Source organism: Rattus norvegicus, chromosome 14 (genome assembly GCF_021556685.1).
Source record: "Rattus norvegicus strain SHRSP/BbbUtx chromosome 14, alternate assembly SHRSP_T2T, whole genome shotgun sequence".
Classification (NCBI taxonomy): Eukaryota; Metazoa; Chordata; class Mammalia; order Rodentia; family Muridae; genus Rattus; species Rattus norvegicus.
In genome coordinates, this window is record NC_141547.1 from 63,526,094 (window position 1) to 63,553,301 (window position 27,208).

Genomic DNA, 27,208 nt, shown 5'->3' on the forward strand with positions numbered 1-27,208 from the left:
TTGAAGAATATGGTATCCCGAGAGATAGCTAGAAAATCACATTTAGTATGTTGGATGTTAAATCATTGGATTTGAGTTGAAAGTTTAGGAAAGTTATGTGTCTATTAATACAAAGTGATAATAATCACATTGTATTGAAAACTTCCCAAATTCTCTGTACTAGGCTAAGCATTAGACACAGAGTGATTGCTAGATCTGCCGTTACAGCCTTCTGAAATAGCTATTTTTGTTTCCCATGGAAAGTTTACACTTCTTTCAGTGTGTGTACATGTCACAATGAACATGTGGAGGTCAGAGGGCAACTTGTTTGAGTCATGTGGTACCTGAGTACCAAACTCAGACAAACTCTGATTGTCATGTGTTGACAGCCAGCACCTTCCTGCACTGAGCTAGCCTGCTGGTCCCTAACTTCCATTTTAAAGGACAGAAAACAGAGGCACAGAGAGATCGCCTTTATTTAAATTCAAATACTCAGAAAGTGACAGAGCAAAGATTGAAATCTTGGAAGAGTGACTCCGAATCTTATGCTAGTCCAGTTGTGCTGGGAGGCTGGGTTCACACCGTTATTAAATTGCAGCCAGGGCTAGGGCAGAACCCAAGAGTGGCTAGCTCCCATCATGCACTTGGAGAAGGAGACTGCTGCATGCTCTCCAGCTACCGAACTGTAATTAAAATTATCATACAGTATAATGATTTCTAATACATTTCAGAACAAATCACCATCTTATATCTGACATGTTGTTAATGTTTACTACCGTAATTACCAATTTGAAATATAAGGCAGCAATTTTTATTAGTGTTTGGTTATGTATAATTATGTCAAATATGAGACTGCAATTTAGATGGGACTGTATTAGCTGTGATCGTGCAGAATGATGATACTGTATATTTGACATTCTGAGTGTTTTATGTATCTATAGATTTTTCCCCCCTCTAAACCATAAACAATCGTTTAAAGATAATTCAGGGGTTATTTATACTGCTTTTCATTTTAAGCATTTTGGAACATAGGAATATACATGGTCAAAATGGGAAACATGGAGTCAGTCTTAGCCCGAAAGGAGTGCATGGTCTCATCAGGACTCTCTGCTGTGGGAGACCCTCTCAGGCACTTTGTCCACCAACTCTCCATTCCTCATCATAAGCGTGAGTGTTCACGTTGCTCAACGAAAGCATGAAACACAGATTCACAATGTTTCTTGCAAATCTTATCCTAGGCAGTTATAGGAAAGCTCTTGAGTAAGAGGCTATGTGTAGAGTGTGTGATCCTACTATGCTGTTTGAGTTCTAATGCTCTTACCCAAGGCTTCAGAAAATTACTTAAAAGGATGAAGCACCAGTGCCGGCTCACAGGCTTGTAGGTTTCAACTCGGGTTGCTTGGTTCTTCTGCCTCAGAGCCTGTGGAGACAACACGTCTTGGTGGAGGAATCTACTCACTTCATGCAGCAGGAAGTAGACAAAGGGCAAGAGGCTGGGGTCCTAATATTCCCTTCAGGGGATTGTCCCTAATGACCTAATTTGCTACCTCCAGGTCCCACTACCTGACAATAGCTTCTTAGGCTTGGCGTCAAGCTTTTAATTCCTAGGCCTTTAGTAGACACTCAGGTAAAACACAGCACCTATAAAATTAGTAGTGTATTTAATGAGATAGTTTAATTATTCTTGTCTTTTTTTTTGTTTTGTTTTTTGGTCTCTGTAGTGGTAGTTTGAATTCTCCAGAGAGACAAAAACCAACAGAGATTTTACACACACACACACACACACACATATGCACACACACACACAAATATGCACACATACACACACATATGCGCCCCCCCACATACACACATACACACACACACACACACACACACACACACACACACACACACTGATTTATTGATTATTTTTCATGTGTAGTTTATAAAGTCTTAGAAGTCCCCAAAATCTGCAGCCTATGGTCCGAGACTCAAGTCTCTACAAGTCCCAGTGACAAGAAAGGCAAAGGCATGAGAACCAGGAGGCTGGTGGTGTAGGTTCTGGCCCTGGCCTAAAGGCAGAAGGCCCAGCTAAGACACCTCCAGGCAGAAAGAATTTTCTCTCCCTTAGCCTTTTGCTTTATTCATGCCTTCACTGGCTTGAGTGAAGACTTCTGTGCTTTGGGAAGGGTCGCCTCATTCACTAGCCCACTGTGCCAGATCAGAAGTTGACCTCCCTGAGAAACACCTTCACAAACATGCCTGGAGTAATGTTGAACCATGTAGCTGGTCAGTCTACAGTCCAGTCACATTGACACCTGAAATCGACACCCTATATATTTTCTCACAAATAAGTTCTATTTTATTGGGTATATTTTAGAGCAAAAAAAATGACCTTCAGAGGTCTCAGGGAGGTTTTATTCAAATTTGTGCAAGTTTACTCATGAGAGGGAAATTTGGAACTTGTGCTGCAGATGTCTGAATCCCAGTATAATGTTCTGTCAGGAGCGTTGCCACCACAGACTCTAAGGCAGCTCTAATTACAATGAGGCCTGAGTTCTTTTTAAGAAATTTATATTCGAGGCCAAAGAAATGGCTTGACATTTAACAGAGCTTGCTGCTCTCCCAGAGGACTGGGATTCAAATTCCAACACTAAAATGGCTGCTAACAACTATCTTTCACTCCAACATCTCTGTTTGCTTCTATAGGTACCAGGTGTATACTTGGTGCACAGACATTTATGTGAGCAGAATAGCTATATATGTAAAATAATAAAATAAGCCATGCATTTGTGAGCCTCATTTGTTCCCTGCTACCTTTCCCTTTCCTGAACAAGAAATCAAGAGAGCAAACATCTCAGGACAGTGTTGGAGCCAGATCATGGGTGCAGGCCTTGTCTGGTCCCAGAGTTTATCCTCTTGCTTCTTCATTCCCTGACGAGAATAACTGAGTCACTTCTTGGGATAAGTGACACTAATTCCTATCCTTTCTCCAAGAAGACCTACTTTTCTACTCTCATATTTGTATATTTTCCCATGCTATAGTTTTCTGAACAGTTTCCATTCTATTAACATACTTCAAAATTTAGTTATCAAAATGTTAACATTTCAATGCAGATAAAAAATGAAATATAAAGCCACAATCCTGGAAAGTTATTATTTGTTTTTTTTTTGTGAATAATCACATGATGTAAAACAACTATTTTAGATTTCGAAAGCAATGATACTGTACTATATGGAGAGCAAAACTTGGTAGTTACGTTTTATAACACATATGATTTAGTTATGCATATTAATTTTGCCTCTAATGTGACTTAGTGAGCTTACACCTGCTGGTTTATTGGCTCACCCTTTAGAAAATGCTAGCTCCAAGAGGGTAGGGCCCCTGTGCGTTGCGTTTATGTTTGTACCTTTTGCTTACTCTCTATGGCCCATAGCAGGAATTCCACAATCTCTGTATATTCATTTTTGCTTTGCTTTTTTATTTTATCAGCATGCCACATACTTACTTTAGTCATAACCCTTAAGAACACTGCTTTAAGTTTACAAAGCAATTGATCGCTACTGGAGAAATTACTTCCCAATGAAGTGACTTCTGTCTTCGATATTTTCAAATTGTATTTTATCTTTCTGTATTGACCCAAAGCTTAAGTAATATACTCCTGTGTCATAGAAGGTTATTCTCCCTGGGTTCTACTTGGTAGCTATTGAAATCCTTTCAATAAAAATGTCTTCACAGTCACCTGGCATTACTTGTCTATGAGGTCCATGGCTGCCTGAAGGTCATCTATTCTGAATGTCTGGTTCCTTCAGAGGTGAGGGCTTGCTTACCAGCCATCATTGGGTAAGGGCTTTTGTTGCCAAGGTAACATTGAGAACCAAACAAAGCAAGATTTGAACATGCATTTGTTGTAACTAACCTTGTTGGGCAAATATTGATTGAACTCAGAGCAGTGGCCTTGGATAATGTGAAGTTGTTCTGTCTCAACCAAGATGCCAAACCAGAGAGTACTGGACAATAACTCATCCTTCCACTAACAAGGGGGAAAAAAAGAAATTATTTTGTTATGATCACTTCAGTGGACTTGTAGTAGGAACTCAACACATTGACTTAAAAGGTGTATATGTTAAGGCTAGAGAGATGGCTCAGTGGTTAAGCGTGGGTATGTTCTTGCAGAGGACTGGAGTTTGGCTTCCAGCATCCATGTTAGGTAACTTACAACCACTTGTAACTCCAGATTCAAGGAATCTCATGCTGTCTTCTGGTCTCCCGATACGAATATTCATACACAGCTATGTGCACATGCACACATATAATGTAATTAAGAAATAAAATCTTAAAAATGTTCATACCAACATCCAAAATACCAAGGAACATGTCAAAATTTGTGTTTTAATAGATCAGAATTATTTACATTCCCTCATATTTGATTATTTGTTTCAAGTATTTCCCCCATCAAGGAGACAGGAACAAATCCTCTCAAGGATCATCCTGAAAAAGAGACTCATAAATCCTTTAACCTAATTCTACAATTGATCCCCTAAGAAAAGTTAAATAGCACCATTGTTTGTAGATTGCTCGATCACCACAAAGATAATTCTTTTATAAATACAGATGGCACCCTTGTGGAAATGACATGACAGTAAGTAGATGCCAATAGGAAAAAAAATCGACATGCTGATTAGCTAACAGCATAGAGTTCAAGAGACTTACGCTTCTCTTTCTGAGTAACGCCTTATTTGAACTTGTGATGTCCTGTTTCCATTTTGGTTTTTAGTACTTGTTCTTTTTAATGTTAAAAGAGTAAGAATTTGATTGTCTTGAGCACACAATGCTCATTATTGTTTGGCGGGGAATCAGCTTATGAAAGTTTCCTACTCTCTTCCCACCCAGATCTCCCCCCTTCCCCGTCAATGAGGTTACAGCAATTGCCAGAGGGCCAAAACCACAGCACTAGGCTCGCTCATTAAGGACCAAAATATGAATCAGTGAATACGATTCCAGCCAATTGTTGACATGAAAACAACTTCTATGGTTTTTGACATTCAAAAGGAAAGTTTAAAAGAGACCCACCCTATTTAGTCAGGGGCTAGTATGTATCAACTGAGGACCTAGTATGTGTCACATTGTAGAAATCACTCCAGATTTGGTTTCTTGCTGGGACTTTTTTTTATTTGTTTCCTATGGCTTCTACAGTTCCAAATTACTACTACATCTCCCCTTTCCAAAACCACTTTAACAAAATATGTTTAGAGGAGCAAACCTGGGCATCACGACCACAACGTGGAGGCAGTCTGCGTGCCAGCACCGAATTTCCCACGTCTGATCCTGTGTTTGTTGGCGGATGGGACGTTGAGCAATGTTGCCCAACCTCTTGGAAACAGCACGTGAATAATCCCGTAATCAGTGTAATGTATTCTGCTCTGGGAGTAATCAAGTCATTGAGCTTTGAAGTAAGATCCAATTTTTGGAAAGTGGCTGATGAATGCAGTTTCCGTATTCAGAGGAAGCTGATGTACCTGGACTATTTGGGTCTTCTGGTTGAATAAGGGGGAAAAGGCACTTGAGGAAACTCAAGTGGACTATTCTAAAAATAATCTAAGGTTCGGGATATATTTTCCTAGCGGCATAGTATGCAATTTGAGATTTTAAAATTAAACATGTCTGTGTGCTTTTGAATTTTGGATGGCTGAGAGAGGGGGCTGGGGGTGGGGTGGAGCGAGCCTGCTTAGCTGGAAGGGAGGGGTTGGAGAGATGTGGCCCGTACTGATCCTGAGGGTCTTACTTCCTTTCCCAGGCAGACCTTGGAGGCAGGGTCTTCCTTGTTATTCAGACCTTAACTTAGAAGTTCCTGCTTCAGACATTTCTTCCCTGAGTTTATTTCCTTTGCCCTGAGCCATAAAGTCAGAGTTTGCTACTTTCTTGAATCTCTCCCTCTTTTTCTCCTTTCTTGCTCCCCCTTTCCCATTCTCTCCCTCCTTCTCTTCCTTGCTTTCTTCCCACCCGTCCTTCCTCTCCTTTCCTCTTTCTGCCTTTCTTTCTCTTTCTCTCTCTCTCTCTCTCTCTCTCTCTCTCTCTCTCTCTCTCTCTCTCTCTCTCTCTCTCTCTTTTTGTGTATGTACCCCTGTGTGGGTGTGGAGATCAGAGAACAATGTTTAGTGTTTTTCCTACAGGCCTCTTTTTTTTTTTTTTTTGAGTTAGATCTCTTACTAATATGGAACTTGAGGGAACTTCCTGTCTCTGCCCACCCAGCACTGAAGTTACCACCACGTTTGGTTTATTTTATTTTTTAATTTCCACCTGAGTTCAGGGTTGAGGCCAGGCTCCCATACTTTAGCAATTTAGTCACCTCTCAAGTCCTTCTTCTTAATTATCACCAAGGAAAATTCTTACACTCTTGCCTTGTTTGTTTATTTAGCCTCCTCAGGAGATCATGGCCACCTGAGGAGAGAAACAAGGGGCTGCTTGCCTTGGTACTCAACAGCCAGGCGATAGTTCTTGGGGTCACTGGTGAAGAGACTGACTTACTGAATGAATGCTGGATTCTAATATAGGGGGCTCCACAATTCTGGAACACAGGCAGCTGCTTCCACCTGTCAGGACCGTCGCTAAGTGGTTCCAAGACACTGGAAGCATTTTTCCTATTATACTCTTTGTATGGCTATAGTATATAAACCAACCCTAGAGTTTCACACACAGGGACCAGGCTCCCTAGGTCTCTCTGATTCCAGGTGGGAGGCTGCAGCTAATTGGGCAGCTTCTGTTCTCTGGCAGGCTACAAGCTGGTAGTCAGGTGCTGTGTGGCAACATCCCCGCTAGTTAAGCTTTTTATTACTTAAGACACTCAGCTCAAAATTAACTCCCATTCTCGGAGCATTCTGTCCTTGGTTCTCTAGACTTAGCAGTCTAAACCCCAGTTATGCGGGAGCCCTTGTATGGTCTCGCAGTTGTCACGCTTACAACTCTCCTCTGGCCACTCACCTCCCTTGCTGTTTCTGCATTTTTTTCATTCCATACTCTCTGTCTTCATCCCTTTACTTCTTCTTTCTCTCTTTGTCCCTCTTTCCCTTCGTCTCCCCTCACCCTTTCTGCTACCCTCACCCTCAATCTCTCTCTCTCTCCTTTTTTCTTCTGCTTCAGAGAATGAAACAGAGGCTGGCCAGGCCTTGGCTGTTAAGCACAGGAAGAATGAGGTCAGCCCAAGTTCTCCTTTCTCCCTCACATCTTTTTTTCTGTTCTAATATTAGGAAAAGTATCCATGAAAATCCATCCATACAAATTTTTGTATGAAAGCTAGAAATGTTAAATTATTATTAAATAATATTAAATATTAAATATAAAGAAATAAATGAAGGGGTTTAACACCTCTTCATTTTATCCCCTACCCTTAGATATTTTTTGCTCATGAAAGTTATCATACTTGCTGAGCGATAATACAACCTTGGGTGTGGCTCCAAGCAGAAGACTTTCCAGGTGTATCTAGAATGATCGGATTTGGCATTCAAGGGAGAAATTAACAAAACTGTTTTAAGAGGTTATTTGCTGTGGAAAGTGGAGGAATTACTTGTCCATGGGAATGTGAGACGTTTAAATGTTGGCATTCTCCCCATTGTTCTGTGGTCCTGGAATAATGACTCTTTTATGAGAAAAGGAAGAGAAGTGGCCGTGGTCCGTGGACAATAATCACAACCGTGAGGCCTTCTTGGTTTGTAGAAAATATGTACAAGGTGTGTTTTTAAAGAAAGCTGCCGGAGCACATCAGAACCAAATGGGTGCACATTTCTTAGGTTTTTTCAAAAAGCAGACACAATGTTTCTTCAAGTCTATTCCACAGAGTAGCTATCAAATGTGATTTTTCCATGTCAAAGGGTTCTGGCTGTGGGGAGCTATTCTTAATGCCATTGCTGACATTTCTTATGGGTACATGGTGTCAAAAGGGAACATTCCTTCATTTTTTATTGTTTCTAGAATGTATACAACTATACGACTACTTTTTTTTAAATAAAATAATATTTGTTGCTGGAATTTCCAACCCCAATAATCCCATGTAAAAACCACACAATCCAGTTATTATAATTATAAGCTATATGCCTAGATTAGGCAGATCTAACACTATGCTAACTTATTCCCCAGTTATAAGACCCCTTGCTACTTGTGGTTTCTCCTGGCCACATGGCTCTAGTCTATTGCAGCTTCTCCCTCCTCCTCTTCCTCTTCCTCCTCTTCCTCTTCTTTCTCCTCTGTCTCTCTACCTACCTCCACTCTCAGACCTCCAGTTCCACCTTTCCCTTCCACTGTCCAATCACAGGCTCTAGCCTTTATTGACCAGTTAAATTGGGGAGAAGGTTCACATGAGATCACCTGAGTATGTGATGGACTGCTTGTGGGTCAGGAGACAACCTTTCTTGAGGAAGCAGAATTAACACCAGAATATCAACAACACACAACAAATGTTTAAATATTTTTCTTTCTTGTTAGTGCTTGTTAGTGTCTCAGGATAAACTGAGACAGGGTCTCACTCTATAGACCAGGCTGGACTCAAACTCAAGGCAAGCATCCTGAACCTGTTAAAATGGCGGGGCGAGACATATGAACCTTCATGTCTGACTTGACACTGCTAGGTTCTAAGGTCACCTAGTCTAAGGTTCCTAAGGTCTACATAGCTGTGAAAACAAGGAAAACAAATGCAAAGGACAGCTCTGCTTCCCCTTCTTTATAAGGGGTCTTTGTGCCCTGCTGTCTTTTCTGTTCCTGGGTGAGAAGATGAACGTGGCAACTGGTCAATCCCAATCCCTTCCTCAGCAGCAGCTGCTATGAAGGGGAGGGGCTCTCCTTGCACCTCTGCATATGACCTGCACAGCAACTGAACTCGTCAGTGTCATTTTGCACATGACAGTACTGAAACTCAGAGGTGACTTAGGGCAGGGGAGGGCAGGCCAATGGTGCAGAGCCCCACATGGATTCTATAATCTAAGACATTTACATAACATAGCATGGCATTTCCACTGAGCAACATCCTACTCTATGCTTTATATCATTCTAGATTACTAATACAATGCAAATGCTGCGTAAAGAGTCGTTAGATTGTATCACTAAGAGAACCATGACAAAGGAACTGTTCTGTGCATATTTTGCACAGATGAACATTTTATTTTTCTGGTCTGTGATTTATTGTTCAATTTATAGATGTAGCATCTATGCATGGAGAGGCTGATTGTATGTATGTATGTATGTATGTATGTATGTATGTTTGTATGTATGTATTGTCTATTTGTCTATCCTCTGTCATCATCATCAAAAACACCACCATTATCTGTTATCTATTTATAATCTATGTATCCATCCATCCATCCATCCATCCATCTTCAATCTATATGCTGATTCCATGACCTGAAACATAGCTGGAGCCCAGTGACAAATATTTCTTGGCATGAAATGGAAGTAAAACCTATATGAAACCTGCGAATATCTCTGCAACTCTTCATTTTCTCTGCTCCTTTCCAGAGTATTTACCAATCCTGCCCATGTATTTACTTGCTTGCTTGCTACCAGAGTGTCTCCTTACATCTGAATATGAGCTCCGTGTGGGGAAAGATCTTTAGGTCATTTGTCAGCCACCGTAGATCTACAGTAGACGATCTGTAAATATTTGGTGGAGGAATAAACAGACTAATGCAAGTTTTTACTACGACTTCAACCTCCTGAAAGCGCCTCAGATTGCTTTCTTTATTCGTCTACTTCTCTCTCAGGAGAGGTTAAAATCTACTTAGGGCTGTAAATCAAGTCTACATTCCTCACCATTCCATGTGGCAAACACTGAAGTGTGAGTCCGTGGGGCTGGATGTGCCACAGAGAGCTCTGGTCTTGTCTGTAGGCAGAAGTGAAACCACGGGGTCAATATAGAAGGTCAGGGCTGTGCTTTGCGCTCCACCTCATGACTTTCATAGCACAGATCTTTTCTGAAAAATCCCGAAGCCCCTCCAGCCCCGTCCCCTCCCCTCCAGGATCAGCTTTTCCACCCATCTTCCCAAGCTACATCCTGCTAGGCTCCTTAACCTGGAACAGAAAGAGATTTCCTATCATTAATGCTTTCTGCAGTCCTCTACACAGCATTCTTGGAAGTGGTCTGTTGATTTCACCAGAGTCTGAAGGATACAGAAAAGCAAAGATCCCCCCCCTAAGAATTCCTGTCTTGTAAACCTGGTGGGCTATTGTGTGGTGCTTAGGCAAGAGTAAAGGGTTGAATATGGTTTTTCTTTAATCTTTGAGATTTAGAAAATTATCTGTTACTGTACTTTTTGCCCCTGCTTGCAAAATCATTAGAACTCACCCTCCCTCCATCTCTTCTCCCCTCTCCATTTCTCTCTCCACACATGCACATATCATGACTCTATGGCAGAAGGATGATTTAGCGAAGCAGGTGACAACCATCTTCACTTCTGCAGAACCATCAGAAAAAGAGCACAGGACTCTGACCCCAGGAGGAAAGCTGAGCTGAGTTGAAAGGCACTCTGCCAAGATGTTTTCCCTCCCCACTGGTAGAGACAGAAAGAGTCAGCCCTGATTGGATTAGTCCTGCCCACAAGCACTTTAATCTCAACTGCTGCTACCTGGGGAGGGGAGGCAGTGTCTGACTTGTGGGAGGTAGGAGGCTCTGAGATCCTGAGCCTCTTAGCAGCCAGGGCACCTGCAGAGAATATTAAAGGGCTCTCTCCAGAGATAAAACAGGGGATCCCTAAGAATGAGTCTGTGGATGGTCTGGATCCTGTGGGCTATAATTGTTAAAACCGACTTTGAACACACAGCGCCTGGTGGTGGCAGGTTGTACATCAGGAGCTGATTCTATTCAGAAGATGAATGGAAGCTTGAAAGGGTTAGATATGAGGGGGTTGAGGCAAGAGCTCAGTCAGTAAAGTGCTTGCTTTGCAATTATGGAAACCTGAGTTTGGTACTCAGAACCTAGATTAAAAAGGCAGGCATGTTGATGAGCATTTATAATCCCAAAACTGGTGAGCTGGCAAAAGATGAATCCTGGAAGGTCACTGGCCAGCCATCCCAGCCTCCTGAGTCCCAGGCCAGTGGAAGATACCATCTCTCAAAAGCAGTCTGTATAGCTACTGAGGAAGGATATCTGAAGTTGTTCACACACACACACACACACACACACACACACACACACACACACACACACAAACACACACACACACACTCTCTCTCTCTCTCTCTCTCTCTCTCTCTCTCTCTCTTTCCACATGAAGAGGTTTAATTTACATTGGGTGTGCATTGAAGTAGGAAGATGGAGGCAAAAATAATAATGCTGGATTATAAAAAAGGATTTCTGTGAACAGCCAGAAACAGCAAGCTAGAAGGAGAGAGGAATGGGAGAAAGAAAAAATGAGAGAGAAACAAAGGGGAAAAAATAACCAGAAACACAATCAAAAGAATTTGTCCAATTCCATACTGATGTCTAATGTTAAAGTAGTTGAATTAAGGAAAAGCCTTTCTAGGGACACATTTTATTTCTTAGACCACTCTGAATAAGTAAATAAAAACAAACCACAAGAGATTACAAGTATATATAAAGCGAAACTCCAGAATAGAATGCATTCTTTGACCGAGTGGGATAGAAAGTCTGTGTAGAAGGAAGTTGGCAGAACAGCCTGAGTTGTGACTCAGTAAGGGTGGGCAGAGACCCTAAAGGCTGGACCAGTTGTCCTTAGGCTGAGTGAGAGAGATGCCAGGACTGAGATTAAAGAAGCTGGTTCAATGGACGGCACAGGGAGAGTGTATGGCATTGGTGTCTGTGATAGATGATACAGCAATGAGTGATACAGGCTAGAGCAGAGAGGAGTAAGTAGTAACTCGAACATTCTTGACCATGTGGGGACTTTCCCAGCAGGGTGAAAGTTGGGAAGTGGGGAATGGTCTTTTGACTCCTGGAGAGATTCTCTTCCCTCTCTTTTATCCAAACTCTCAAAGTATTTAGTTTCCACTTTTGCGTACAATATACTTTTTTAAAGACTTGCTTATTTTAATCTTGTGTGTATGAGTGTTTTGCCTACACGTCTATGAGTACCGTGTGTGCACTGCCCACAGAGGTCAGAAAAAGCAGCAGCTCTCTTTGAACTGGAGCCATAAATGATGGTGGGCTATTGTGTGGATGATGGGGACCTAACCTGGGTCCTGTAAAAGAACAGCAAGTTCTCCTAACTCCTGGACCATTTCTCGAGTTTCTAATATGCTTTAAAAAAGTAGTCTCCACTTATGCACTGAAGGTTTTGTAAATACACACAATGTACTTTGACTATGCCCATTCTCACTTCTTTTTCTCCTGGATACCCCACCTTCCAATATTCCCACCTTCCAACTACATGTCCTTTTAAAAAAAACCTAATTAGTCCAGTTAGTGCTATTCCCATGCGCTCAAGGGTGAGGCCGTTTACTGGAACATGGACAACTGTCTAAGTAGCTTTAACTGTCAATTCAACTAGAGGCACTAGAGAAGGAGTCTTGACTGTGGGATTGCCCAGATAGGATTGACTGGCGCACACATCTATGGGAGAAATGCCTTGATGCACCTCTTGGGGTGGCAGCAATGCCTCAGCAGGTCGTTCTGAACTGTGGAAAACGAGATAAACGTGGATCTATATGAGAGCCCACAACTATTGTTTCTGTGTGGTTTCTGCTTTAAGTTTCTGCTTCACTCTCTGTTCTGACCTCCCTCAATGACAGATTGTGACCTGGACGTGTATGCCAAAAATAATTCTTTCATTTCCTGATTTGACACTTCCCAGTGTTTTATCAGACCACTGAAAGGTGACTAGAACAGAAATCTACTAGTGGCCATATTCCTGAAGAAAAATGCCTCTGCACCCTCTGATAGGCACCAGCTCCCAGCTCTTCAATTAGTAGTGGGTCTTGTGAGGTCCTCCCTAATCCTTACTAGAATATTGACTACCTTGATCTGGTAGCAGGCCTGTGCTGGCAACCACAGGTGCTGTGAGCTCCCGAGTCAATGGCATTGTCACATGCAGAAGACACTGATTTCCAGGGATGCTCTTTAATCTCTGCCCCTCCTAAGCTTTCTATCATCTCTTCCTTAATGCTCTCTTAGGTTTAGGTGTGTGCAGGGTGGGATAATGGAAATCCAGTTAGGACTGAGCACTGGAATAATTCTTATGCAATGAAATCAGGAGTACAGATATGGAGACAGGTAGGACCAGATCTCCGGAGAATGGGGATGTCCCATCCTTCTGGGTTCCAGATATGTACACACATGAGTTAAATGGGAAAAATTATCCAGGAGTCACAAGATGGAAATCCATAGCTATTATTTTTGTGGCCTCTAGCTATAAAAGCTAGCAGGTGAAGATAGTCTAGAGACCCAAAGTGGGGAAAATGACATTTTAGCATTTTTGTCAGGTAGGCAATTTAAAAATAAACTTGAATTCAATGTATACCATTAATGTTAGAGGTTGTGTTATAACGATGCCAAAATGCCTTCTCCTTACTGGCAGGTAAAAAGTAAAAAACTATGTTGTAGGGAGCAGGGAACCTTATATAGAACAGGCTTGTGTGACTATGACAGCAGCCTACAAAGCCACTGAAATCAAACCAAGACTGCGCCCTGCAGAATTAGCACCGTAACCTATGTCAGGGACGTGCTATTATCCTAATATCAGCTTTTGGATTCTTTCCAGTCCCATTAGTAATTCCCATGTTGATCACTCTGTTACTCGTGAACGTTAATTGCTTCTAAATCTCTTTGGATGTTCAGATGCTTGGAAAAAAAATCCTGACTGGCAAAGGTGCGAGTTTCATTAATGTGGAAGCAAACAGGAAATCTGTTTAGAGAGCCGAGTCTGTGACTGAAGAGCTTGTGAGTGGCAGAGGTGGCAACGCTCTTCAAACGTCTGTCACATGTTAGTGGTATGAGAGTGAGGGACAGCTCAGCAGAGATATCTGTGGTGTTCCTTTAAAGCGTGAGTGCATTTAAGTAAGCCTAGGTGGTCAAATTGTACCCCCAAGGGTCCCTATTTCACTTGGTATGGAATGGTGACCTTGGGACCATTGAGGCAAATTTGTGCTTGTTTAGAGCTATTAAGTCAAGAGACACAAAAAGGTTTGGATATGATTTTGTCTGTCATCTTGTCATTGGTCTCCTTAGATTCTACAATAGGAAGAAGTTGGGAAATTTGCACTGGCAGCTTCCATAGTTCACATATTGAGAAACAAAGGGCAAGGGAGAGAAAGAGGAGGGGATGAGGGTTGCAAAGACGCAATGAAGAGTTGGCCAAAAGAGGGATTCACTCAACTTTTGTTCTAATGATTAAGAAAAGAGGATAAAGAAGATAAAATAGATGTTTCTTATACTTTGTTTTAGATCCATTTTCATGAATGTTAGTGAAGTTTCTGTTTCTTCATTTGGGTGGTGCAAGGAAAAATCTATTATTAAGTATTGATATTCATTCATTACCAATTACAACAGTACCCCAGTGAGAGGGAAAAGAGGTGCAACCGAAAGGAGACTGACTATTTATGTTTTATTGATTATGCATGTGGTTCCTTTCGGTCCTACATTTAGCAGAGAACAAATATGCCTTGCTTGGTTTCCATTGTAATAGGGGGCCATATACACAAGGGGAATGGTAAGTCTAAGAAATATAGAGAAGAGAGGGAGACAAAAAGTGGGTGATGGGTTGCAACTCCTCTAGACATGGTCGGAGGCAGTTCCAGGAGTGGGTCTTTGGGTAGTGATCCTGTGAAAGAGATGGGTAACCCACAGTGGCTCTGTAGCAGAGGAACAGGTGGAAAGAGAGTCTGGAGTGGGAAGGTATTTGGAAATCTGAGGGGAAAAGAAATCAATGTTGTATGGGTGAGTATAGAGAGGGGCATTGAGACTGTGACCCTGAAATGACTGTTGGGAAACTCTAGATTCATATTTTCTAGGAAAACTATGTTTCATCATTTCTGATAGCATGGCCTATATGTAGAACCCAGATTCATCTTTTTTCAAGAATTCTCCATAAAGATGCTTTCTTTCTGAGACAAGTGCCCAGAAACTAACAGAGCATTCTGGAAGGTTTCTGAACATGGTGGCTGTATCTGCATTAGCATCACCAAACCACAGGATTAAAAATTTCCTCATGACAAGACCCATACCATCCACATTCTTGTGTCTTCCAAGAAGCCACATTTGAACATGAAACTTCCTTGTAGTAACATTCAAATAAATATCTTTTTTTTGATGTGTGAACAATGGCCTGTGAGAAAAGACGTGATGTCTTAGAAAGATTTGTTAAAAATACACCCTTCTAAAAATGTTGTTGTGAGATCACATTTGAAGCATTCTGACTCCCTTGGAATGTACTTTAAACACACGTCCATATGCTGAAATGTGAACATACGTACAACGAACTGAGCAGTAGAAACATTCTTTTCAGGCCAAATTACAGTTGGATGGTTGCATGTTGTCTGCCTTATTCTCCCTCCTCGTTTTCAACAGAACACGAGAAGCATGGCCTACCCTCTCATGGCATTAAAGGGATGACAGGGTCTGGCTTCCTAATAACTCAGGCCTTCCTTCACTACTGCTTACCTGGGGTAACTGCATATGTTGAGATTGTGATAAGAATTGCGTGGGAATATCAGTCTCTGGGGGAGGAATGGGTGATAGTGTTATGTTGTGATATGGAAGACCGAAGTTATAACTATCCTTCTCCCCTGACCCCATCTCATCATCAGAGCCCTAGAATGTGCCTGCCCCCTTGTTCTACTTCAATGTCCACATCTGCAAAGTGGGGGTAACACAAACCTACCCTCTGCCTTTCAGGTTTTTTGCGAAAATCAGTGAACTAATATTGGTAAAATTGGAGCCCCATGGATGAAGGGTACTTTGTAAGTATAACACATTCTTGTCATGTTCTTTTCTATTGCTCCAAACTGCAAATACCAGATGTCTGCTTTTGCTGTATCAGGAATTCAGTAACAGCATGTTTCGCACCCAGATATTGATAACCTGACTGTCTTTGAGGAATTTAATGTTTCTGACCTCTCGAATGTTTTATCTACATGTTGAATGTAGAAAAATATATCTTCTTCTATAAAACTGTAAATTTCATATAAAGTTGACTAGATGATTTGGAATAATAAATGTCTGCACAGTGTGTAAAAATGTTGCTATAAACTCCCGATATAAATTCCAGGTATTTTTATCTCTCTCTCCTCACTGCTCCCCACCCCCCACTTTCTGTTGCATTGAAATTGTGTTTTAAGCCCCCTCAGTGTGTATTTCAGAGGAGGGGTTGGTTTCAAAAAGGGTGAGTGACGTGTTGATGATAAATGTCAAGTAGACGGCTTGCTAAGTGTTGTGTTTCCAGACTCCTGGAGAGAAGGCCGAACAGAACGGTGAGCTGGGTGCAGACCACCCCTCTCATACCGGGTTACTCTTTCGGTGACTTAAAGTTGCCTCTTATCCATTAGATGGCAAAGGTTTCAAAGCCACACAGCCCCAGTGTGAGGCAGAAGTCGGACTGTCCTCCAGCAGTTATTTCCCTTGAGTTTCATGTTGTAACGGTACCTCGAGGTACCTGAATCAACCAGCAGCCTGGAAGTGAGTATTTGACCATGGCCTGGCTGGCTGTGTGCCCACTGCTTAGCCCATGGAAGTTTCTTTGGAAAAAGGAGATGGCACCCTTTAAAAATTCCTAATACCAAAGGATTCGGAAACTTCCGGGAGCCCATTTTAATGCCCAGCCGTGGGAATCAAGTACGAGGTTGTAGAGCTTACATCTGTTGGCCAATTCTAAGACCTCCATTGCTCTATTGCTTGAGCACCCCTAGAGAAGCAGAAATTTACCAACAGCGTTCATTGTCCCCGAGCTGATGACAAGTCCATCCTTTAGATGCCTTCCCTAATTGAATCTTAATGTTACTCTCTGTCTCCACACACACAAAAAACCCCCAAATATTCCTCCTTAAACATGAAACCCTTTCAAATATTTATGGTGGCGACTGCAGGTCAGTTAAGGGTAGTGTCAGGATAATTTCTATCCATAAGGGGACTCATGGTGACGGCCCTCAAAGCCTGCCCCTTTGGAAAGGTTCTCATCTGTTCATATCTTTCTTAACAAGCAGCACTGAGAGTTTACCTTCTCCAGGCTCCATTCTGCACCTCAGAGTCAAGAGAGCTAGTCAAAGGTGGAAGAGAGCTACCTCAGAAGATCCCGGCTGGAACCAGGTGTGCCCTCGGATTGCTTTGAGCATCAAGACACAAAAGCTCACAGCCCTCTGTGAGGTGCAGATGACTGACAGGGAGAAAGTTGTTTTGGTTAATAATACAATCTGCTTGCCTCCTGTAGACACAGCAGTAGCTTACTAATTCGTTAGAAGTGAATTAAGGTTGTTTACCGATGTTTTAAAGTAACTGTCAGAGTGGAAAAAAAAAAGTTCACGCTAAACGAGACCACTCACCTACTTCAGAGATGTTGTTTATTTTAAGCTGAGTGCATAAATAATATATTGAGACCCAAAGGGTGATCTCGAGCATTAGAACACGAAGCTTCCTGTTTACTAACTGTCACTGGGCTGAAGAGAATTTAAACAGCTCTGAACCTTTTTGTCTGTGGATGCAAAGCATGAAATTAACTTTCATTTCCTAGTTAGCAGAAATCATGACGGTGTCTCGTTGTCCTGTCTCCTGCCTATCTGGATCTTTTCTTGCTAGGCAGGCCAGGCTTTGGCAGCAGAATGATTTCTATGTCTCCTTTCAAACAAGACCCCCTGATTCCCCCCACAAAATAAGCAGGGAACTGTCTGGACCAGTCCGTTGGCTTTCTCTGGATAGAAAGAGGTATAGTGGAATTTGCTAACCTGGCTTCTAGGGGTTCAATTTCTGAGTGTTGGTGGGCCTGTCTAAAAACCCCCTCTCTACTAAAACATTTGCAATGACTGAACATACTCCCACTGCTTTGTGGGAAGATGGCGATATGACTTTAAGAGGTCAGGCGTCACAGGTAAGTGACGTGATATCAACTGCTAATGTTATTAAGGCAGGATGCTAAAACAAGGCTCAATTTTAAGTAAATTACATATTCTAGTTCATCATATCTCAGCTGTCCTGCGGCATAGGAGCTGTTAATTGTCCAAGTCTTACCACTCTCAAGCCAAAAGCAGAGGCAAGTAATATGTCTCATCTCACCCGTCCTGTGGCTACTTTCAAAAGGCAAGTTATCAGGGTCCAGAGTGTGTCTTTTACTGTTACTTTTTGAGGAGGAAGGGTTGGGTCTTCTCCTGTGAGGTGGTACCTCTTAGCCACACACAAGGAAATGAGACATCACCTCTAAAAGCCTGGACTAAGTTCAGGCTGAGAAAGTGTAAGAACAGCCTCTCCATCATCCGGGCGGAGCTCCTGTTAGGTAGGGATGCAGCAGACTGTATGGGTTAATTATGTTTTATGTGTAAACAGCCTGGTGATTCTTAGCTGAAAAGCTCGAAATGAAAAGACCTATTACTTGTAATGCTTCCACAAACAAGGAATTTGATTCCCTTTCTGTCCCCTTAAACTCAAAAGTGTGATAGCCTATTCGGAGTCTAGGGAGAGGGTTAGAGAATGAATAGGGAATGTATGGAATGTTTAATTTTGCATGATTGCATTCCGAGCTTGCTGTAGCAACGGAGGCATCACGGAGTACCTATTTTTTGATGTTTTGATGGCGTGCTCTAGGCTTTACAGTCTGATTTATGAACTTTGCGGAATAAATTCTTATTAAGCAAATGAACAGAAAGGCGTTTTTGTTCACATCGCTAAAAACATGCAATTTGTACAACCACTTTTTAAAATTTCTATTTACACTATATTTATTGGAATTTCAAAAGAGAAAAAGAGCCTAAAGCAGTTCATGGGAGAAAATGATGTGAATTCTGTGAACATCTCCCGCCCCCCTGCCCTGAAATATGTTTAGTTTGTACTGGGGTTAAATTTGGACTGGCAAACAGTGAGGGTCTGGCTTGCTTTATATTTCTGAATGAAGCAGTTCAAAAATAGAATCATTTCTATAATCCAGAGAAACGGATGGACTCCTGAGAAGTAATCAACTAAAGGAAAGAATAAATTTTGTTCTTCCAAATTGCCCGAGTCTCAAGCAACTGCGGCTGCGCTTTAGAGTTTGTTAATATAGTAAGATAATTGCATAATTAAATACACTATGGAATTCCAATAATTGGAAACTTGGTTTCCTCGTCACAACACACAACTTGCTGATGCTGAAAAGCACAGGCAGTATTTTCAAACGCGGGGAGCATTCTCTCCCGACAGACACGTCCTCTGCAGTGTTTTGCGGCTCCTCTTGCGGATCTGAGACTCGTCCGTTGCAGCTTATTTTTAGTCCGTTGGATTTAGAAAGGTGAATCGAAACAGGAAGTCCCAAGGTCTGACCTGCCTGCCCAGACCATGCGGGCTGTAGATTGCTTCTCTGAAAGTCCCTTTGGTGATATTTAGATAAAGTGACCTGAACATGCGGGTAGCTCAACTCAGGGAGCTCCATTCTGCATGTAGTTGGGAGGTAGCTCAGTGGAGCCTCCTGGAGGTCAAATCTGGTATGGCTTCTTTTTGTGTGACTCGTAAAAGCAGAAGTTTACTAGTTACTAGTTACAACTAACTAACTAACTATATATATATATTAAGGTTTCTATCCAGGTGATCTGTAGCAAATCCTGGAGTAAAAAGTGGATAAAGAAGACTTAAGTTCCACCATGCAAGAAATGTTTGTTGATTCCTTCAGGCTCCATTATCGTAGATATCAAAGAAACAAAGATTAGGTAGTATAGTTCAATCAAATTGGGAAATAGATAGAAGCATGAAGACATCCATAATGATCATGACGTCGACAACAAATATATATCAAAATGGCGCCTAGTGCATAGCAGAGTTATTTTTGATGGCAAGAACTGGCCTGTCTTCTTTGTATTTTGTATCCCATAAACGTACAATTTGGCTACTTACCCTTTAGCTTGGAATTCAAATTAGGGTAGGAGCACAGAGTGGATTTCTGACACTGGGTGGTTACTTAGCACCAAGTGGACTCATTGGGTAAACGACACCAGTAAAACGGGCTTTAAGGAGCCAGGAGTGGTTGGTACAGGCAGTCTCTGAGTATAGATGTATTTGCTCTTGTTGACTTTCTAGGGCACTAGAATGTTATAAAGCGACTGTCACCCTAAGGATCAGATGAGTGCTTCCTTAGTCTTTGAACCTTCAATGTCCTTCACCGAAACCCACATCTGGTTGAGTCCAATGGCTTCACTCTTGTTCATGTCTGACTGAACTTTACTTGTATATACATATGAACTTTCTCCCCTTTATTTTGAAGAACTTGAAACCTATGGAAGTTGAAAGACTAGCCCCCAGGGAGATTTTTAACCCATATCTACCAACCTGCCGATATTGTGTCTTTTTCTACACATACAACTGTGAACCTTGTTCTAATTCCCAACATTTCCATCTTCCCACCACATCATAGCTTCCAAACAACCTTTTTACCTTCTGAGTTCATAACCATAAAGTTAAATTTACCTTCTACATTCTGTGTTTCCAACTTATAGGTGTTGGAAGGAAAGTCAATAGCAACATTAAAAGAACTTTTCTTCCAATTTAAGAAAAACACAGTTTTTTAAAACCTACTTCTAAAATCTTATTTTTAGATAGCATACCAACATACTAAGAATGTGGTCAATATAAGATAACTAAAACTTAAAGGTTAGAAGATTTTTTTCTGGATGCTGTGACATTCTCTTTTACAGAGGAGATTTTTTTAAAAAGACAAATTCCCTTGGCCATGGTTTTCATGCGAGCCTTTCAAAAGTAGATGGTAGTGTAATTATTAGTACAGAGATCACTGTTTCCCACAGTAGGAATATACACTGTAAGAGATGACTTTTCAAACATACCACAGTGGCTGTGCAGTAAACTGGGGATATAGTCTCAAACTGAAATGATTATACTGATTCATTAATATGGTTCCCTCTCCCCCTTTTCTGATATTTCTTGACCATTTGTTAAAAATAAGGTATCTGTCACAAAGTGTGACAAGATGTGCCAGACAGCTATTCTATTGTTTTCGGCCGAGGACGTGGTGAAGGGTGTGTTGATGAAGGCCAGGGACTAGGGAGGGAAACCCTGAGGATTCTCTCGCCCATATAATAACTCTGAGATGATAGGCTTCATTTTGGACATCTGCCTAGCAAACAGTTTGCAGGGAAGTGTGCTATCACTACAGAGAAACAGTTTAGACATCACAGCATTAGTTGGTAGAAGAAGAAATCGGGGATATTCATCCAGCCATGTCGGTTGGCAGTGAAGAGAGAGAGCTGTCAAATTGAAGGGTGGGAGAGACTGGAAAAAGCATGAAAAGCAGACTTAAGAACCAGAGTCCTGCCGTATCTGGGAGTGTTAAGCAGGGTCAAAAGCCTGTACATCCCCTAAGGCAGTGGTTCTTAAATTGGAATGATTCCTGCCCCTTAACCCAGAGGTTCTGATTCAATAGATCTGGGGAGGGACTTGGGAGTCGAGGTTTTTAACAGTCACCCTGCACCACTCAGAGAAAGCTTGCCCTGCGGTCATGTTTACATCACAGAACATGACAGTGTTTTGGTGTTGTTAAAGATGACCAGAGTTGTAAAGAAACTGTTTAGTCTAGAGTATTGCAAACCTTTCTGAAAATCAGGGAAATTTTAGAATGGTTTGTTTCCAAAATGCGTAAGGTAGGAACGGTTACCCTGAATGATGGAGTCACAGGGCAGACAAACAGCTACAGAATTATATCACAGTGTGGAGTTACCAAGTCCCCGGGGAGAAGGGCGCATGATAGGCGAGCGCAGGAGGCTGCATCTAACAGGGCTGTGGACTGAGCTCTTGGCAGAAGGAATTTACAATAATGTCAATGAAATGGGCACACACTTTGGAGTCAGATGCCCTGGGTTGGAAACCTGACTCTCTGGTTACAAGTGGTAGGAACTGCTCTTTAAGTCAGGCCTTTCCTCTTAGGGTCAGAATGAAGATTCACGCAGATGATGTGTGGGGAGTACCGACTATGGCACTTCCAAGTTAATGGATGCACAGGAATCATCCTGCGCATGGAATGGCAGGAACGGCTTCAAGTAATACGCCAGGGAAAAACCACCATGGATGACAGTCTTACACTTAGTGTTTCCAAAAGTTCTCTTCATGTGGGTGGGGGCAGAAAATTTAAGTTGCCCAACACCACACAGCCAGCGGGGCCAGCGCTTTTGTCCTGATTGCTTTGCTATGCTGTTTTATTTTTTAATAACGGATCTACCCACAGCATAGAAAAAAACATGTTGTTGTTGATATTGGTGTTTATGACAATAGTAAAGTTTTGCAAGTAAACTTTTTTTTAAAGTAACTTGATTTAATATGAGCCCTCTGAGGTGAAGAATGGAGGGAGGCAATCAGAGATGATGAAAGTCCTATGGGTGGCCCCAGATGACCTGCCTGGGAAGGTCTGTAGCAGTGAATGATAGTGGCAGGGATAGATTGGGGATCCCAGGGGACCTGATATGTTGTGTCCTCTAACTCGCTGTCATGTGTAAGTAACAGCAATAAATTCTTTAACTTTGGATGCAAAAGCAGTCAGTTCATCCTGGATGGAAGCTCAGGGAGGGACCTTGGAGCTTGAGTGAAGTTTATTTTTATTCTTCATGTGCCAATGGGAAGCACAGAAATTCCCCCATGGCCTTGCCAAACTGCAGGGACCTGGGAGACCAGATAGTTGATATTCTCTCCTCCTCTTCCCCAGACACTCTCCCTTCCTTCTTATTTTAATCAGTTCTCCAGCTTTTTTTTTATTGTTCATGAAGACAGATTTTAAAGAGGCCATGCACCAAGACTCAGAATGCTTAGCACAACTCAATAGGCCAGTTGGACACCCCTTGGCCCCATACTGTTTTAATTTACTTTATCCAGGGAGGCACCTGTGTCCACCTTGAGTCTCTCCTTCAGCTGTGGTCAGAAAACCCCAAAGCCCAGATAATCTTAAACCAATCTTTGCTTAGGCTTTTATATTTGCAGTGGATTTTCAGTTTTTAACAACCTGATTGAGGCTAATATTAAAGTGGGGTTTTGTTCCCTGAGCAAATGAACACAGGTGTTAGTTCACAAACTGTGAGAAACCATCATGGAACCAACTGCAACCAGGGCAACGAGTGGTTGCACCTCCCAACTGGAATTGGGGTGCCCCTGTCTCAGACTCTAGCTCTACGGTGCTGTATCTTTGAGACTTTAGTCTCTCTCTCTCTCTCTCTCTCTCTCTCTCTCTCTCTCACACACACACACACACACACACACACACACACACACACACACACACACACACACACCAGGCCTCTTTGAGCAACCGGTGATATCAATAATTCACTATTTCTTGATGCAAATTATGCTTAAACAAAATTTATTGAGTGCCTACTATGCCTTAAGACCTCTTTACTTGCTGAGGGTGGCAAAACTGAGGCTCAGGTTGCAAACTCTTGGCTCTGCGCAGTTTAAGTGAGGATAGCTCTATGGGCAGGCTCAGCTTTCTGTTTTCTTACAGCAGATTCCCAAACCTTGCGAGCACCTTGGGAGTAAGTTTCTTCCCCTCCTAACCTGGGGCTTCCTTAGAACTGACTCCGCAGCATCTTCATCATCTGCCCACAAGGAGGTAGAACATTCCCCTTCCTCATAGCATAAGACATGAAGCATCATTAGGTGCCACTTCCTACCATGAGCCGAGGCACAAAAGCTTCAGGGGTTGCCTGCAAAAATGCCACCGAAGAACCTCTGTTGCTGCCCCAAATGCTGCTCCACAGATTAAAATAGTTGTCACAGTGACTAGAAAATGGAGTTGATTAAGCCTGGATTTAGATTGGTTTTGGACAGTATGATATATATTTTTTTTCTTAACACGGGCTAAAGGGTAAAAAGAAAGAAGCAGTGAGACTTCAGAACTGTTTTTTCTTTCCTGTACGTTCATAGTGGTTATTTATATCTGGAAGTTTCCATTGGGATTTAGTTCAGGATATAGACTTGGCAGGGTGGCTTCTGCACTCTGTGGTGACATTTGACAGACTGCAGGCAAAGCGGGATGGATTTCTAATATCTAGATGGATGAATCTGGGGACGAAGTGTTGGGATTGGACTGTATTATGAAATGGATTTATTGACATGAATCTAAACGCGGCCCTTTGCTTGTCAATATGCAATCTGTATCAATAACTTTTGATAAATTAGGGCTTCGACCTTTTGCTTTGTTTGTTTTTATCAACTCCACTTTAGCAATAACAATAAAAGACTCCAGGTGGTGTATGGTGAATGGCTTATTGCACTCCTCATGAGCGTGACTGACCCTGGGGCTCAGTGCTACGATCTTGCACATGCTATCTGAACCCAGAAGTGTGGGATGCTGTGCCTGACTTCCTTCCCAGAATTAGATATTCCCCCATTCAGTTGCATCTCAATATCAGCCCGCTGCATTAACCTTGAGATGCTGTGCCTCTGATGTACATAGCATCTTCATTTTCCAGATGAAGAAATTAAGACCCAGTGAGGTCCGATGAGCTGCCCAGGGCCACACAGTAAATCTTGAATACAGCTGGGTTCCAGACAGAGGTGCCATGGTTTTTGTGTGAGGGCATAAAATTTTCTTCCTCTGTGATTCCAGAGAGGAATCAGTTGGCAAAAAGCTTATGTACAGCACCGTTTCCCCAAGTGTGATGAGGTGGACATCTTTCTCTCTGAGCTGTATGCAGGGGAAGTTCATGGGTTCTGTGAGAATTAGAGGCTGTCCTTGAGTTTGGGTAGCGAACGCTGCCACAGAGCAAGGTCGAGGATCTTCTTTATCCCTATTGGATGCTTGCGTCCAGGGGTGGTTCTTATCATGCCTGGGTGTCTTCTGTAGGGGACAGTTCTGTGCCCAGCCAGATAGATGTTGGATCAAATGGGTGAGTTATATGATCTTCTCTCTAAAAAAACATACATTGTCATTGTTGCAAATGTTGGATGTCAATTTCTCCCCTCTAGATTTCCTATTTGTAGGCTGGTACAAAACGATAGAAGGAGACGAGGCCTTGCAATTCCATTCTCAGGACCATAGCACCAACACAAGCGCAGTAAGCAAATGTACCTGCTAAGGCAGCGTGCTTTATTCTTTCTCAACTAGGCCTGTTAGCTACCTTCACAATGCCATCCCCAGACTGGCACTCTATGCTCTTGGTCCAGGCACGGTTCCAAGTAGATAGCTGATCCCTTTGATGTAAGTTATGTTACTTGTTTGCTTTTAAGCATCTTCAGGAATTTTAAATTAAAGTTACTTTACTGCCGCCATAATGGTAAGCTGGAATAGTAAATGAAAGGAGTAATTATCTGCTGAAATACAGTGAAGTGTTTCATAAACTAGAATGCTTGGAAAGGCAAGTTGAATTTTACTAGACTACCTAGTGCAAACTTGAAAAAAAATAACTTTGCTGAAAATTTCTAATGTATTTTCACATTCACATTTCTGCGTTTATGTCCTAGTACACAATATCTAATGATGTAAATCAAGTTTTTCTTTTGTAAGGCCTGTGGGGGTCATCATTCTGAGCGGGTCTAATTGTTTTATTATTGTATTTCTAGTGAGTTGAGGTCACAAAGATCGCTGGCCAAAGTAGGTGTCTTCAGCTGAAAAACTGTTCCATTAGGAGTTTTTGTTCGCTTGTTTGTTTTTCACAACCAGTGGGCTTAGAAACTCATTCTTCATAATCTCAGTATAGCCCCCACATGGAGGGGGAGGAAGAACTTCTGCCATGATGTAAATATGTCTTCTCAGGCTTCATGTGCTGGGACACTGACTCCCCCCCCCCGCCCACTGGCAAATCCTTTGCTAATGGCGTTGGAAAAGGAAGTCCTTTGGAACTGGGGTCATGAGGACTCTGCCTCTATGAGGACATTAATCAGTTTGTGCATTAATAGACTATCAACACAATAGCCTTGTTATAAAAGCAAATCTTTCCAGCATGCTTGCTGTCCTACCCCCAAGCCTTGTATCAACTTGGAACTCTGCAAAAAGGTCCCCACGAACTAGACAGTTTTCATAAGGCAGTCCCTCAAGCATGGACTTCCCAGTTTCTACGACTGTTAGAAAGAAAGTTTCTTTAATAAGTTATCAAGTCTGATATATTCAGCTGTAGCAACAGAAAAGGAAGTTAAAAAAAAAAACCCAATCTAAATCCATATTATCCAAGACTCAAAGAATAGTGCTGGGAATACAGCTCATTGATACATGCTTGCTTAGAGTGTATGAGGCTCCAGATGTGGTCGCCCACATTAAAAACAACAACAACAAAACCCTGAAACAAACCTGGAGCAGAAGAAAGCCAGGTTCACATGGAGGTCTAGTTAGAAGTACATCTTCCCAGAGAGCCTGACCTGGCTGTGTTAGAATAGCAGCTAGAAATCGTCGCTAAGCACCTTGTGCCTTTCTAACATCTCCTTAATGAACACAGTAGGGTCTTTAGTTAGTTAGTTTGAAAATTCTAAAGTTAGCCTAGAAAGTAATGGCTTCAAGCACAGACATTAGTACTGTGCTCTGTCTCGTTTCAGCTCCCTACTCCTACCCTCTTCCTGTCAGCCCTGTGCCCATCTTGTGAGTTCCTCTTTCCAGACAATTCCTCCTGCTACCACATCATGAGTATCTACTGAATGAGTTATTTACCACCTCCCTAAAATCCTTCTTTGTTCCCTTATAATTTTCTTTCTATCTTCCTGCTCTACACACCCATACACATAAATTTAAATGTAGATTTTTTTATATGAGAGAAAAATGTAATAGTTTTCTTTCACTGAGTCTGGCTTGTTTTGTTTAACATAATGACCTCCAGTTGTATCCCCCCCCTTTCTTCCACAAATATCATGGTCTCGTTCTTGTTTATGGTCAAATAAAATTCTATCAAGAAGATGTACCACATTCCTTCATTCCTTCATCTGTTGGTGGGCATCTGGAGCTGTTTCCATTTCTTAGCCACGTCAGGGAGTGTAGCTAGGATGTTTGTTTCTAACAAATATACGTTTTATGTAACAATCCATTGAGGCCCACTGTCTGAGAATTGTCCCAAGCAAGCTTCAATGGAAGAGAGGTATGTATTTCCATACTTTGGTGGGCTGCTGAATGGTGGCTTTTAGTCAGTGACCAGCTATTCACTCTCATGGAAAACGTA

At 42.0% G+C, this 27,208-nt stretch overlaps 1 protein-coding gene across 1 annotated transcript in view; it reads left to right on the top strand.

Moving 5' to 3' along the window:
- Nucleotides 1-27,208, top strand: part of Ppargc1a (PPARG coactivator 1 alpha) — a 655,952-nt gene that overhangs the window by 183,372 nt on the left and 445,372 nt on the right. The window contains exon 2 of the mRNA XM_087584412.1: nucleotides 15,795-15,859. Coding sequence (XP_087440538.1) covers nucleotides 15,842-15,859 — 18 coding nt within the window. The 5' untranslated portion in view covers nucleotides 15,795-15,841. The remainder of the gene's footprint in view (nucleotides 1-15,794; nucleotides 15,860-27,208) is intronic.